Source organism: Pelophylax lessonae (assembly GCF_965119305.1).
Source record: "Pelophylax lessonae genome assembly, chromosome: 1".
Taxonomy (NCBI): Eukaryota; Metazoa; Chordata; class Amphibia; order Anura; family Ranidae; genus Pelophylax; species Pelophylax lessonae.
In genome coordinates, this window is record NC_138768.1 from 77,013,849 (window position 1) to 77,029,542 (window position 15,694).

Consider the following 15,694-nt stretch of genomic DNA (forward strand, 5'->3'; position numbering starts at 1 on the left):
AAAAAAACTACTTGCAATACTTAAGTACAAAAAATGTTGAATACTTTAGTACTTCTACTCAAGTCACTTTTTGATCGAGCACTTCCACTTCTACTCAAGTCACTTTTTGATCGAGCACTTGTACTTTTACTCAAGTATGGGTTTTGAGTACTTTATACAACTCTGCTGGCACATGTGCTCTGAAGGTCCGGCAAACATTGCTGAAACTTCAGAGCTTTGGGCCTGAACCAAGGGGTCCCGAGTGACGTCACCGCGGCTCAAGCCAATCACATGGCTGGAGCGCGTGAACCCGGAAGAAGAATCTTGGGAAGATGTCAACCCTCTCAGCGGTGACAGCACAGCACTGGAGGGCTTCATTCCAAGGTGAGTATTTCATAATGTGTTAGTAGGTGATTCATACTAGCACATTGTGCCATTGCTTCGCAGGTGGGGTTTTTTTTTTCTTACAACAGCCGCGGTTTACTACCACTTTAAAAAGAGACCTTGTCTGTGGGTAGCCTAAAACCCAGAACTGTACTGGGGAATGGGACATGGACATTAGGTGGTCAGGTCTGTGCTATGGTTCTTCATCAATGCTTAAACAAGGTAAGTAAAAAAGTGTGTGAACAACAGTCAGAGTACTATAATATGTGAATCTGTCACAATACACTCATCTCTGTATCTGTGCAGTTTCCTTCCTCACTCTTCGCTCTCATTGGTGTTATTTAGGTTTCTTCCTGACTGTGGTTAGTTATAAGTGCTTACTGCTAGCAGATCATTAGAAGCATCATTCATCCTGTCATTGTGAGCGATGCACATCTCAGCTGTCGGAGTTCTCTTTCTGCTGGCGGGCTCTTCTCTGGGGCAAAGTGGAGATTCTACCGACACGCCAGGTGAGAACATTGTTTATAGCCTATCTGGCCACACACATTACAATCTGTTTTCCCAATCTCCATTGCCAAAAACTGTAGTGTATGAGCCTACCAAAAAAATCTGCTATATGTAATACACCCTCTAAGTGAGCTTGATTCCTTTTCCCCAGTCAAAGTGGAACTTCACTCTCTCAATCAACATTGACTATTTGTAATCCTCATTCTGGTAGCATTAGGAAATGCATAAGAATGTATATCATATTTACTTGTACTTTTTTTTTGTATTCAGTAACCTCCTAGTTTCCATGCCTAGGCAAATGATGTCATATAACCCAGGAGTCTTCAGTAGAGGAGGAGGGGCTTTTTTCAGCTAAGGACACCCTCTCCTGCTTGTATGCCTGAGCTAAGGACAGGGAGATTCCAGTAATACTACATGAATCATCTGCCCTTACTCAAGATGGCCATGGAAAGAAATGCTATGGCGGTGTTTTTCAATGTGATTTCTCAACATAGTAAAGCATTGAGACACAGATGGATGGGGATATAAAAAATATATACAAAGTATATTCCTCGTGCCAATGGAACTGCAAGAGTATTAATATAGATTTAAAATATTAGTGGATGTTTTTATTAAAAATATTAGCCTAAAAACAATATAAATTGCAGCTGCTGTATGAATAAAAGGGTATTGAATATACAGTATATGGTCTTATAAAAGACCAAATACAGTGCTTGCTAAAACCAGTGACTACCAATGTCTGTGTCACTCTCTCTGTAGTAAGTACAATACCAGTGTGAACATCCCAAATTATTTCAACATGTATTCATCAAAAAAAAGGGCATCAAAAGAAATTCCATCTGATAAATAATTGTGCAAATTAATGCATGGTGAATGAACATATTAATATAAAACAGATCCAAATGTGAGTGGAGGAATATAAAATTACTAAAATATATATATATATATATATATATATATATATATATATATACATAAGTAGTCAAAAAATAGTCCCAAAAATATAAAGTGACTTCAGTGCTCAAAAGTAGTGATGAATGTCCTTGGTGACAAATAAATCTTCAAATTCAAAAGTGCAAGTGCTCTGGCATGGTTTGCCGTGACATCAATTCCCTTGTGAATAGATAAAGTGGATCACTTACCAGATTGAGTGGGCTCTATATGCCGTATGGCACTAGAACCATTCTCGCTTGAAAAGCCCCCTGGGCTTAATAGATATCCCCTTTGGGTGGTCTTACGAACTGCAGATGGTTCCTCAAGGCTCAAGGGGTGCTCGGTCAGTGGTAATATATAAAGGAGAAAAAAGGCTCCAGATAGTGTAATATGGCTTAAGAGAATCCTTTATTTCCCATTAAATCGGGTGAAGTAACTTTAAAAGTTTTAAAACATCACTGGTGGTCTAGCGGTGCGGGCTGCTCGTCCTCCTCACAGAGCGACGGGCTTACTTCCGGCTTGCGCTCCACCTTGACGTGACGTAGAGAGTTCCGGTGACGTCCTCAGAGTTTGACGAAACGCATCAGTTTGGACCTCACAGCGTCATTATGTCACGTCTAGGTGGAGCGCAAGCCGGAAGTAAGCCTGCCGCTCTGTGAGGAGGACGAGCAGCCCGCACCGCTAGACCATCAGTGATGGTTTAAAACTTTTAAAGTTATTTCACCCGATTAAATGGGAAATAAAGGATTCTCTTAAGCCATATTACACTATCTGGAGCCTTTTTTCTCCTTTATATATTACCACTGACCGAGCACCCGGAGCCTAGAGGAACCATCTGCAGTTCTTAAGACCACCCAAAGGGGATATCTATTAAGCCCAGGGGGCTTTTCAAGCGAGAATGGTTCTAGTGCCATACGGCATATAGAGCCCACTCAATCTGGTAAGTGATCCAGTTTATCTATTCACAAGGGAATTGATGTCACGGCAAACCATGCCAGGGCACTTGCACTTTTGAATTTGAAGATTTATTTGTCACCAAGGACATTCATCACTACTTTTGAGCACTGAAGTCACTTTATATTTTTGGGACTATTTTTTATTTTTTGACTACTTATGTATATATATATATATATATATATATATTAGTAATTTTATATTCCTCCACTCACATTTGGATCTGTTTTATATTTATATGTTTATTCACCATGCATTAATTTGCACAATTATTCATCAGATGGAATTTCTTTTGATGCCCTTTTTTTGATGAATACATGTTGAAATAATTTGGGATGTTCACACTGGTATTGTACTTACTACAGAGAGAGTGACACAGACATTGGTAGTCACTGGTTTTAGCAAGCGCTGTATTTGGTCTTTTATAAGACCATATATACACAGATGGATGGGGGAATGGATGGGGGAATAGATGGGGGGGGGTTGCTTTGCATATTAAAAATTAAATAGTGTTTTTGGTTTGTGGTGCTCAGATAAAGTGTAGTTCCACTTTAAAGCACATACAGCCAGGTCTCACTGAGCTGCTGTACAAAAGTCCCATCAAACCTCTACAGCTGACGGGTGACTATGACTTCTTCCAAAAGACTAAGAGCTAAATACAGGCATACCCCGTTTTAAGTACACTCACTTTACATACACTCGCGAGTACAGACACAGCCTGGTCAGCTTGGCTTGGCACTACTCCTGGTTTTTAACATTGGCGTCTATGGGAAATCTTGGTCAGCTTGACATGGCACTACTCCCAAACCATAAGTGACAGGGTTACCAAACTTAGGGAGCACCAAGAGGGGACCAAGGACTACACCATATCATATTTGTGGCTGGCCAGCTTGCCTAGGTAATCTACCATGTCATAGTCCTGGATCCCCTTAACATGCTTCCCAAGCTTGGTGTCCTTGTCACTTATGGTTTGGGAGCAGTGCCATGTCAAGCTAACCAAGATTTCCTATGGAGCTAGTGTATTTATATGCATTGAGAAATGAAAAAAGGCATTGCTTCACTTTAAGTACATTTTCGTTTTACATACATGCTCTGGTCCCATTGTGTACTTAAAAGTGGGGTATGCCTGTACAGTCACTAATATCCCGCACTTGGGTCACCTACTCACATTGCCACAGGCTCATTTTCCCTTTGGGCCACTGGACACTCTTCAGTAAGAGAGATGCTGACTCACACCACTACAGGACAACTAGACACTTTTTCCTTCTGGTGTGAGCTTCTCCAGACTCCAGGACTAAACTTTGCAAATAAGCTCCCCAGATAAGATTTTAGCTGGGACCTCAATGTCTCCTAGATGGCACTCCCAGTGATTCTGCCCCAGGGGTCTCCTAAAGCAGGAAGTGGACCCAGAAACTCTATCTCCTGCTTCAGACTATTTATGTTTTTTTCAGCCACCTTCTGGGCACATCCCCCAGCGATTGCCTGGATTCCTTATAAATATTCAGGTTGCTTACTCTTACTCTACTACTGGTCTTGCTCCCACTATGATTCTAGCACCCTCTAGATTACTAGGGGAAGTAATTAGAGCGGCAGCCTGTGAGACACTGAGCAGGCCAGAATAATCAACCTTTGCTCCACTGTTCACAGAGGAGTTAGACTAAATTTACGCAACAGCCTGTACTGATCTAGGAGGGTGCTACATACAGTATATCTATATCCCATCAGGCAGACAACTAGCTGTTAAATCTACAAAGTTGTTAGAAGTTTGTACAAGCAGTGCAAAAAACTTTGATCTGGTTGGTGGTAAAATGCAACCTTCAGGGCCCAGTCACACCAGTTTTTATTGGGATGTGCTGGGCAATGTTGTCCAGTGCATTCCCAGCTCAAAGACAAAGTAATGACCTTGTTTCCTTTGATGTCAGCTCACACCACGGCGTTGCACATCTAACATGCATCTGCATGAAGTACTTTTTCTCAGTGCAGTGGGCTGCGGCAGAAACCACCACATCCCAAAACCATTTGTGGCATTTCAATAAAGTTTGGCGGGATCAGCGCTTCAGCACTGTGCCCTACCAGCACACACGTTTGTCTCCCATAGGCCGGCCACCAGTGTCATACTGACCTGTATGTAGTATACAAATATCTGATGTGCCTCAAATATCAGTGGTCACCTACAGTATGTAAAAAAAAACATATTAGATATTACTACCTACTGATTTCTTATGAGGAAATATACCCTATAATTTCTTGCTGTATAACTTTAATGCTACCCCCAAATGAGCTGCTTGTAATTTGAGGGTTCTCAACTCAATGAACAACCTCAGCCCTTCTGACAAACACCTGGATAAGTAAAAGTTACTGCAAGCACTTATAATAACACAAAGTGTAGATACCTATAACTTGGTTGTGAGTTAGTACCAGGAAATAGACACAAGAATGTTTAGTGGTAAATTATTTCAATGTATTTGTACGGGTAGGAATAAATGGTGGTTTGGGCATAAATGAGTATACAGAAGGTAGGTTCAGACATAATCTGCTAGACAGTGTGCCTATTATGCCAAGAAAACTTAGAATAGAGTCTGTACCACTAGACTGGGATTAACGCATGAATTAGCAAAGTCAACAATAAACAATGCGTATAGGCATTACCTACAATGAGAATAATAATACACTAACTAGTCTAGCATGCACTCTAGGAGAATGGCTAGGAAATGGTGCAATCTCCCCTGATAGGTACCTCTTAGCATAAGCAATAGGTAAAGGTCTCTGTATAGCAGCTGTAAAGGGGCAGTCTTTAGTCCTAACTTTTCAGCCGGCTAGCGTTGCGGCACAATTGTACCTTTGGTGAACATGAGAATAATCCCAGTCAAGCCTACAGTCAACGGTAAGGCTACTAGATGGCTATATAGTCAGTTCCTAAAGGGCTCAGTCTGTCTAGCAGCAGATAGTGAATCCCTACAGCAGCAGCTCACTAGCATAACTTCCAACTGTCCCTGATTTCGGGGGACTGTCCCTGATTTTGGAACAATGCCCCTCTGTCCATCTTTCCTCCTTATTTGTCCCTCTTTTTGGTCTAATCTATATAGTTGTAATGCACTATTTATCTTAAAAAAAGTGTTTCCCAGTGCTAAACCTTTCATCCAATTTCTAAATTGCTGCATTTGTAAATGTCAAAATACAATATAAATGAAAAATAGTGGTTAAAAAAAGTACTTGTGGGTTTAACTAATCTTTTTGTTTGTATAATTCTCCTCTAAGGGGGCGTGGCAGGGTGTGTCCTATGCCTACATCATTTTTCAAATAGGTGTCCCTCGTTCACATCTCAAAAAGTTAGGAGGTATGCACTAGTCCTAGGGATATTGTAGCTCACCATTTGGTTACACACAGTGATTACTCCACTTTCTGCTCTGCTCTCAGGTGACACTGGCTGTTGGCACACCTGGACTCAACACTCTGCCTCCTGCTTAGAGTGCCGTTAGGCAGCAGAGGTGGTGCACAATGGACAGCAATGTGCACTCTCCAGGCTCCCTCGTTGCAAGAGGAAGCTGTGTCTTGTACAGCCTGAGGAAATGCAACAATTTCCCCTCCTTCTGGCAATCTCTCTCTGGAAAATGCAGTTAAAAAGCTTTGATTATAGTAGAGATTCTCTTCTCTTTGCTGCCTGACTCAGTCTATAGAACTCTTCATGTTCAAGCACTGCAGGGCAGCAGCTACAGAGAGCAGCTGCAGCCAGTGTTTCTCTCGCTCTCCATTCTTAGCCAGACATCTGGCTCACATTGCAAATTCATGACATAAATGTGTGTATTAGCTTAAAGTAGAGCTATAGGCAAAACTTTCTATTTCATTTTGATTAGAGCAAGGGAGGGTTTTTTTTTTTTTTTGCCATCTGTGTCCCATTACGGCAATTTACCTTCACTTCCTGTTCCATAGCCAAACAGGAAGTGAGAGGAAATCCCTGCCAATTAAGGGAATCCCTTGGGGACCCCCAGGTCACCAGAACTAGTGACCCCATTGGAAGATTTCTCCTCTATTACTTTTCTGGGACAACCTAATATTTGGAATTTTCCTTTACCTTCACTTTCAATGATAATGGTAAACAGGAAAAATTGAGTGGGTGAATCTCCCTGACTGGGGCACAGACAGCAATAAAAACTGACATGGGTTATAATTATAATGGGTGCTCCTCGCTGTTAAGACCAGTTATAGGTGGAGGAGGTGACCACTTTTTGAAATACATTATTCAGGCAAGAGAGTTGTTTTTCTGTTCATCCAGTTCTTAGCTTTACACTGCTGTGTCATACAGCACAGGCCTGCCTGGCAGAGGAGGTGACCTGATTGTGCTCTGCTGCAGGTAAGTAACACTTACAGGTGTTGTCCCTCCCCCAGCCTGTGACTGGATGGTGAAGGAAGAGGAAGCAGCATAGGTGTGCCTAGCCTTTTGCATTAGGGTGTGCACCCTAAAGCTCAAACACATATGCGTGTGTGTGCATGTGTATACATATTGACAGTGTCAGTAGAGCAGTGAACGGAGTCGGTAAGGCAGATATTGGTGTCAGTAAGGAAGATGTTGGTGTCAGTAAGGCCGATAATGGTATCAGTAAGGCAGATATTGGTGTCAGTAGGGCAGATAATGGTATTAGTAAGGCAGTGAACGGTGTCAGTAGTTTTTTTTTTTATTACTTTATTTTTTATTATTTTTTACTTGATTCTTCTATTATTATATATTTATTTTTATTTTTTTACAATTTTTTAGGAGCCTTGATAGGGGGCTTTGGGGAAATATCAGGGCTCTAAACTGGGGGAATCTGCACCATACAGGATGATTAGGTTGTGCCCAGGCACACTTGGCACAGGGTTGGCTTCTTGTGCTGCTTGTTTCCCGCACTGAGCTCTGCAGTACAGAGACTGCAGGAGGCTGATACGAAATAAAAAGCAGATCCTTACATTGCTTGCATTTAAAAAGTGCATTAAATAATGTATTGCTAAATAAAGAGCTATATTCATTTTGAGTTGTCACCAGAACAGGAATAGAGGTCCAAACTGTCTAGAAGAGAATTTCCCTTTGAATAAATCGCCACTCGCTTCCTATTGTGTCTTGAGACAGGAAGTCAAGGGAGATCTCCCCAAAGAGACAAACACAGCAAAAATAAATCAATAAAACTTGACAGGGATTCTAACTATTTAATACTCTATCCAAAGCTTAAAAAAAAGTGTTGGCTTTGGAGACACTTAAAACATTTGCCGTCCTGTTTATAAACGGCGAGGACTTTGAATAGTTAAGGCCCCGTTCACACTGGGGCGACGCTACTTCCCGGGGCGACCTCACAGGTCGCGGCGCGCTGCTCGCACTGCGACCTAGGAGCGGCCGGCACGGACTTCATAACATTGAAGTCAATGCAGGTCGCTCCGGGTCGCCCCAAAGAAGCTCCGGACCCTTTTTCTAAGTCGGAGCGACTTGTGTCGCTCCTATTAGAACGGGTCCACAGCTTCTCTGTGGAAGGCGACCTACGGCGACCTGTCAGGCGACCAGGTCTCCTGACAGGTCGCCCCAGTGTGAACGGGGGCTAAGAGAAGTATGTTTTTTTTTTTGTTTTGTTTTTTCCAGAATTATGCTTACCTGGGTGGATGCAGCATCTGTCCCCCAGCACCGCTAACACTGAGAACCGAGCAATGGAACACCGCTGATTGCTTGGTTCTGACAGCTCCCCGAGCAGAGAACTGCTGACTGTCAGTCACCGCTCTCTGCACTGCCCCCTCCTTGCTCATCGGAGCGCTGGGCTGTGGAGAGGTGGGGAGCGGCCGGCTCAGACTCTCAGCGGCTCACTGTGAGACTGAGCCAGGTGTCGGTTCAGGGATCTGGCGGATCCCATTTTCCATTGTCGGGATGATGCATTGCCTGGACTGACTCATATGATGTCAGCAGAGAGCAGATATCAGCCCGCTGTCTGCTAAAAACGGGTCACAGGAGTGCAAAACGAACTGCACTCCTGTGATCCATTGGAGATGTACAGCCAAACGAGCTTTGGTTGTACATCTTTTTTTAAACAAGCTCAGCATCCCTGAACTTGGTATTTTTTTTAAACCCTTTTTCTGCCAGGTCCGTACATCACCCAGTTGCCTCCACGCACACCCTGTAATGGCGCCCCTGCGGTCCAGGGACCAACATGGCGATTGCCCGCGGATGGAGGTGAAGGAGAAGAGTGGATCCGCGTCCACTCTCCTCCCCTTCTTGCTGTGACCCAGAAAGCGACATCTATGACTTCACTTGTGGGTCAGCTTCTTCATGTACCTGGCTAGGTTAGCCAGGAAGCAATGTTTTGCAATGCGATCTGCATTGCAAAACATTCAGTGGAGCCCAGAGGAGACATGCGGGTTCTTTTAGACCTCCTAAGACCTCCTCCTAAACCACCTAAAAATCATTACATAGGGGAATTTTGGCCCCTTTGTGATGAAAAAAAAAAGTTAAGTCAAAAAGTTACACCCATGCACAGAAATCCCCCCCCCCAAAAAAATTTTGAGGCCCCCACCTTCACATTGGGGGTGCCTAGGCGTGAAAACGACAATTATGATTCGTATGTTACATATTGCCGCGCACGCCAGAGTGAGAGCAACAATTCTAACAGAAGAGATTTTGAAACGTCACCTATAGAAAATATAGGGTACTGATGTTTGTTGCCATTTCGCAGGTGCACACAAATTAAAGGTTTGACATGTTGGGTATCTATTTACTCGGTGCATCCTCATCTTTTATATCTTACCAGAAATGTGGGTAGTTTATTGCGTTTGTTTGCCCTAAAATTCCCTTTATTGTGTTTTTTACTGATATTTTGCATTCATTTTATTCTCTAGGGTGTCTGCTTTTAGAAAATATAAAATGTCTGGGGGCTTTGTGTAATCGTCAGGGCTACAATGATATTTTAAACATGTGTGCAAAAAAATGCAAAAACGGCTCTGGCAGCAAAAATTTTAAAGCCAGCTCTCTGTTTTTCAGTAGAAATTATCTGGTAGGCTCCAGAGCTGTCTGATCACCTTTACTACATTGTGAATGGCGCGACCCCCTCCCATTCAGGGGGGCCAAGATCACGGTAACTCACTTCAAGATGGAGAGTGGGAGGAACTCAGGGAACATATGTTCTCCAATCACCTCTGCAATGAATGATATCAGAAGCAACAAGCATTTAATGACTTCTGGTTTCAGTTTCATTCTTCTGTAGCCCTAAAAGCACATTCTGTGCTTGATTAGTTGCAAGAAAGACATTGTAAGTCTAAGGATCCATGTACACTTGAACTACTTTGACCACCAGCCACGGGAAAACGCAAAACGCTGCAAAATAGCGCCGTAATTCTACCACGATTTTGCCTGTTTTGCGGGCAGGTCAAAACATTCCTATCCCGATTCTAAGAAATATATCCAATCATTTGAGGTCCTGGATAGAGGTGGCCATCATCCCTTGAGGATATAGTAAACAAAATTCCCCCTTTGATATTTGGGATTATAAAGGCAACCACTAACCAAATTGTATAATTTTTATTTATTCGATGTAAAATTTGCATATCGCATAATAGTAGTATACAAACATACAAATACAGTGACAATCATAAAAAATCGTGGCTATGAAAGTTGTCCTATCAAAAAATGTTACAGCCTCTTTCTTGAAGGTATGTGCTCCTCCAGTACCCTACGTGTTTCAGGTGCCCACCACCTTTCTTCATGGGTGTAAGTGATGGTGGAGATTACAAGCATGGGCATCCGCAGGTATGGGCGGGGGGGCAAATGCCCCCCCTGGAATCTCAACTTCCACTTTCAAGTGGTTGGTAAACCACTTTATACCATCCTGTTTGGTCTGTTTAGTAATCCTGTGTTCCCTGTGTCTGTATCTTAAAAAATAAGCCGTTCTTTACCAGTTTTCAGAGAGCCAAGCGCCGCTTACGTGACCGGCGGCAATCTCCTCTCCCTGCCTGACAGCTGCCTGCAGCGGGTGAGGGCCAAGGATTCCTCACTGATGTCAGTCAGGAGGGGAGGAGGAGGGGAGGAGAGAGGCGGCAGGTCACGTGAGCGGCGATTTACACTCTGAAAACTTGTAAAGAACGACTTATTTTTTAAAAAACACATACACAGGGGCACACATGATTGTTAAACAGACTGTAGATAAGCTATGAAACTTTAAATAAAACTACAGCAGCAGGAGGGGAGGGGGCGGGCGCTGACACAGGAGCAGACAGGGAGGGGGGAGAGAGCACAGAGGAGGACAGATGAGTTACCGATGACAGAGGCACGTAAACTGACCACAGTGTTAGGGTTCAGCCGCTATGGTATAGAGTGGTCAGTTTACAGATGGGAGGACAGATCATGGTGGGATCAGCCAGGTATTTTAGGTGGTAGAAGGGGCCAAATTACACAGCAAAGCACTGTGCTGTATAACTTAGATTGTAAGCTCCTTGAAGGCAGGGACTGATGTGAATGTACAATGTATATGTAAAGCGCTGCGTAAATTGACAGCGCTATATAAGTACCTGAAATAATAATAATAACATGCTTTAAGACCCGGTTCACACTTCTGCGTGTGCCGGGTTCGCATGTCATGTCGGAGCGCACTGCTCCGACATGAAATGCGATCAGCTGTGCGGTGCGAGTTTAGCCATACAGTTTGTATGGCTAAATTCGCACCGCACCCGCAGCAAAGACGCACAGGAGGCATTTTTGCTGCCGCATCAGGATCGGATCGCACAGCGGTTCACACTTGTGCGATCCGATCCTGTGCGAACTGCACGATCGCACTGCGATATGCGATCAAACTGGGGGTGTCGTTAAGATTACATTGACACCCCCAGCGGATCGCATATGGCAGTGTGAACTGCCGGGGGTGCGTGTGCGATGCGGGAACAGGCTGCGAATTCGCAGCCTTCCCGCATCGCAATAGTGTGAACCGAGCCTAAGGGAACAGGATCAATTTTTTATTTTTTTTTAGGTTAACAAATGCTTTAAAAATAAATGCTGCGGTTTGCACTTTAAAAATAAATACTCAAAATAAGTATGACTAAGCCCCTCCCCTTCATAACATTGTTGAAAAGGGGCGGGGCATGGGTGACCTTAAAATATTGCTCCCCCCTGAAAAAAGTTCTGCGAACGCCCATGATTACAAGGTTGTTATTAACAAGAACAAGGAACTTAAGTTATTATAATCATAATATTCCATTCAGTAAAAAGCTACATTTCTACATCAAATAATAAGTATTATAGTACATACCAAACATGAGGATGTTTTATGATAGACAAAAAAAAGCAGTGTATGTTAAAAACCAAATAAAACATCTACGATGAACATGCCAGGATAATAAGATGGTAACATGTAGTGCTCTGTGGTGAAGACATCTCAGCCATCCAACAAATTCATATGGTCTAACAACGGTCCTCAAATAAAGGCCAGGAGGTGTCCCAAAAATAACGAGATGTTGAATAATCTATAAAGTGTAATTAAAGTAATTTAGAATCAGAGGCACCAATAATGGTATCATACTTGCAGTATTGTAGAGAAGCGTGCTGAGGGATTAAAAAAGCACAATAAGCAAACAGCTAAAAATCATTGAATATTGATTCCTGTAATGTTAATAAGTCCAATACATATGGATGCTCCTGAAGGAATGGAGATCAAGGTAGTGGGAGATCTTAGTTCACCAGTTCTGGACCGGAAGGATTTGCCCCCTTAATGACCAGGCAATTTTTTTGCGATTCGGCACTGCATTATTTAACGGACAATTGCACGGTCATGCGACACTGTACCCCAAAAAAATTGATGTACTTTTTTTCTTACAAATAGAGCTTTCTTTTGGTGGTATTTGATCACCTCTGCGGTTTTTGCTTTTTGCGCTATAAACAAAAAAAGACCGACATTTTAAAAAAAAAAAATATTTTCACATTCTGCTATATAACATTTCCAAAAAAAAAATAAAACATTTCAAAATCAAAAATTTTCATCCTTTTAGGCCAATTTGTATTTTGGTTAAAAAAAATTGCAATAAGGGTATTTTGATTGGTTTGCGCAAAAGTTATCGCTACTACAAAATAGGGGAAAGATTTATAACATATTTATTTATTTATTTTACTATTAATGGCGGCGATCTGCGATTTTTAGCGGGACTGTGACATTGCGGTGGACAGATCAGACACCTAACTGACGTTTTTGACACTTTTGGGGGTCACTTTTGGGGGACCAGTGACATTACTACAGTAATCAGTGCTAAAAATATGCACTGTTATTGTAATAATGACAATGGCGGGGAAGGGGTTAACCTAGGGGTGATCGAAGGGTTAAGTGTGAGCCTAGAGGAGTGTTTTCTGACTGTATGGGGGAGGGGCTTGTGAATTGACCACAGAGACCTGTGATCCTATATAGAAGGATCACAGGCGCTCTGTGATCATTTCAGAGAGAAGAACGGTCGGCTGTGTTTACAACAGCTGACCGTCCTTCTCTCTCAGCGGGGAGCGATCGCGGGTGCTCGGTGGCAATATAGGTCGCCGGCCTCCGTGCATCAGCATCCCTGCTGCCTAATGGGGGGCAGGAAAGCACCGGCGGTGGTGCACGCTCGCCCCCCAGCACCGCGCGCGCGACAGACGTAGGGCTACGTCGGTTCGCGCAGGAGAGGCTGCCTGCCACAGTTAATGCGATTAAAAATAACAGTGTATGTTTGTAAGAATGTATTGATAATATAGTAGCAGTTTGCAAAGGATAAATAGGTTAGAAAAAATCACCAAAAAAAATTATCAGTGATTGTCTCACTACAGTTGCGATAACCAGCAGCTCAGAAAGATGAGCCACCAGTGTATCGCGGCTAAATATCCTATCCTGAACGTGATTCTTCCGTGTTTGGGAGAGGGAGGTTGAACCTCCCATAACCTCAGCAGCTCCTAAATGATCCTAAAAGCCTATGTGTACATGGACACACATGTTTTTGCAAAAAAGTTAAACAAAAAAAAAAAAAATTTAAATAATAATAATAAAATAAATAAAAATGAAAAACGACCAATTTGAATGCCATAGGGTCCTTTCACATGGTCCGCTTTCCGTTGTGGACCGTTCTCTGCTCAGCGGGGATCGATCCGCCAATCCCCGCTGAGCATGCAGATGACAGCTCCGTCTCCGCACTGTGTGCGGAGAGGGAGGTGTCAGAGCCCCGCTGCTCTCTATGGGGAATCGAATGAGAGTGGACCGCCTGTCTACTCTCATCCGATCCCATCCGATCCCCTGGATGGATGGAAAAATAGGGTTTCCATCCGTCCAGATTTCACGGACAGGATCGGATGTGGATGGCAGCGGGTGTCAGCGGACATGTCTCCGCTGACATCCGCTGCCCCATAGGGATGCATGGAGGATCTGATTAGATCCGCCTAAAAAAACTGAGAGGCGGATCTGATGGGAGCGCCCGTATAAAAGGACCCATAGAGTACGCAAGTGTTTATAAACAGCAATTGCGTCACACATAAAATATTGCCGCAAACATCGGAGTGTGAGCAATAATTCCAAGATATTCATTCGCTGTTAATATTAAAGCGGTTGTAAACCCTATAAAAAAAAAAAAAAAACCTGCAAGACAAAGGCATAATGAGCTAGTATGCATCGCATACTAGCCCATTATGTTTAACTTACCTTAAAACGAAGCCCCGACACGGACCCCCGGACATCGATGCGGGCGCTGCCATGATCCCTCGTCGTCTCTTCCGGGTTCGGCGGCTCCGGCGCGCTGATTGGCCGGAAGAGACGGCTCCAGCGCGCTGATTGGCCGGAGCCGCGATGCGCGGGAGTGATTTTTCCGGCAAGCTCCCGGCAAGTTAATTGAAGGTCCCCCCGGACCTTCAGAGCGCATGCGCCGCTCGCGCGAGCGGCTGCATGCACTGTAAATATCTCCTAAACCGTGCCGGTTTAGGAGATATTATTTGTACCTACAAGTAAGCCTTATTATAGGCTTACCTGTAGGTAAAAGTGTCAAAAAGCGGGATACTACCGCTTTAAATGGATAACATGTAAAGGTTTTTTTTTTTAAAGCATCAACGATGGACAATTTCGTAGTTTTTGCCTTTTCATGGGCATGCACAATTTTGTCAAATCATTTTTTTTGTCTCAAAAGCGAACTCAGGCATGGGTTAGTCTTCCAACTTGTATTTTTTTAATGTACACAGCAAAGTATTACATTGTTTTTCACAGAGCAAACACAGTAACAATTTACTCTAACCCAACAATTTTGGGTATGACGGTGAAAAACTCCTATGGAGTCATAAGAGACCATTCAGTCATATAGAAAACAAAACGAAAAAAAAAAAGAAATATTAAACACGCACGTCTGCACACACCCAATACTCTGGTAAAATCATGCACAATTTTAGGCTTTACATATTTGGAATGTGTTTATTGACACAGCCCCATCTTTTATATTATACCCCAAAATTTGGGTACTCTATTTTGTGTGATTTTAAAATAATTTTTTTGTATTTATTTTCTGAAAATATGCATTAAGTTGCGCAAATATTGTGTGACAACATTTTATTCCACAGGGCCTCTGCTTCCATAAAATATACACTCACCGGCCACTTTATTAGGTACATCTGTTCAATTGCTTAGTAACACAAACTGTTAATCAGCCAATCACATGGCAGCAACTCAATGAATTTAGGCATCTAGATGTGGTGAAGATGACTTGCTGAAGTTCAAACCGAGCATCAGAATGAGGAAGAAAGAGGATTTAAGTGACTTTGAATGTGGAATGGTTGTTGGTGCCAGACGGGCTGGTCTGAGTATTTCAAAAACTGCTGATCTACTGGGATTTTCACGCACAACCATCTCTAGGATTTACAGAGAATGGTCCAAAAAGGAGACAATATCCAGTGAGTGGCAGTTGTGTGGATGAAAATGCTGTGTTGATGTCTGAGGTCAGAGCAGAAAGG

At 43.0% G+C, this 15,694-nt stretch overlaps 1 protein-coding gene across 1 annotated transcript in view; it reads left to right on the plus strand.

Moving 5' to 3' along the window:
* Positions 1-752: 752 nt before the first annotated feature.
* Positions 753-15,694, plus strand: part of IL7R (interleukin 7 receptor) — a 79,757-nt gene continuing 64,815 nt past the window's right edge. The window contains exon 1 of the mRNA XM_082242975.1: positions 753-872. Within this exon, the coding sequence (XP_082099101.1) occupies positions 791-872 (82 nt within the window). The 5' untranslated portion in view covers positions 753-790. The remainder of the gene's footprint in view (positions 873-15,694) is intronic.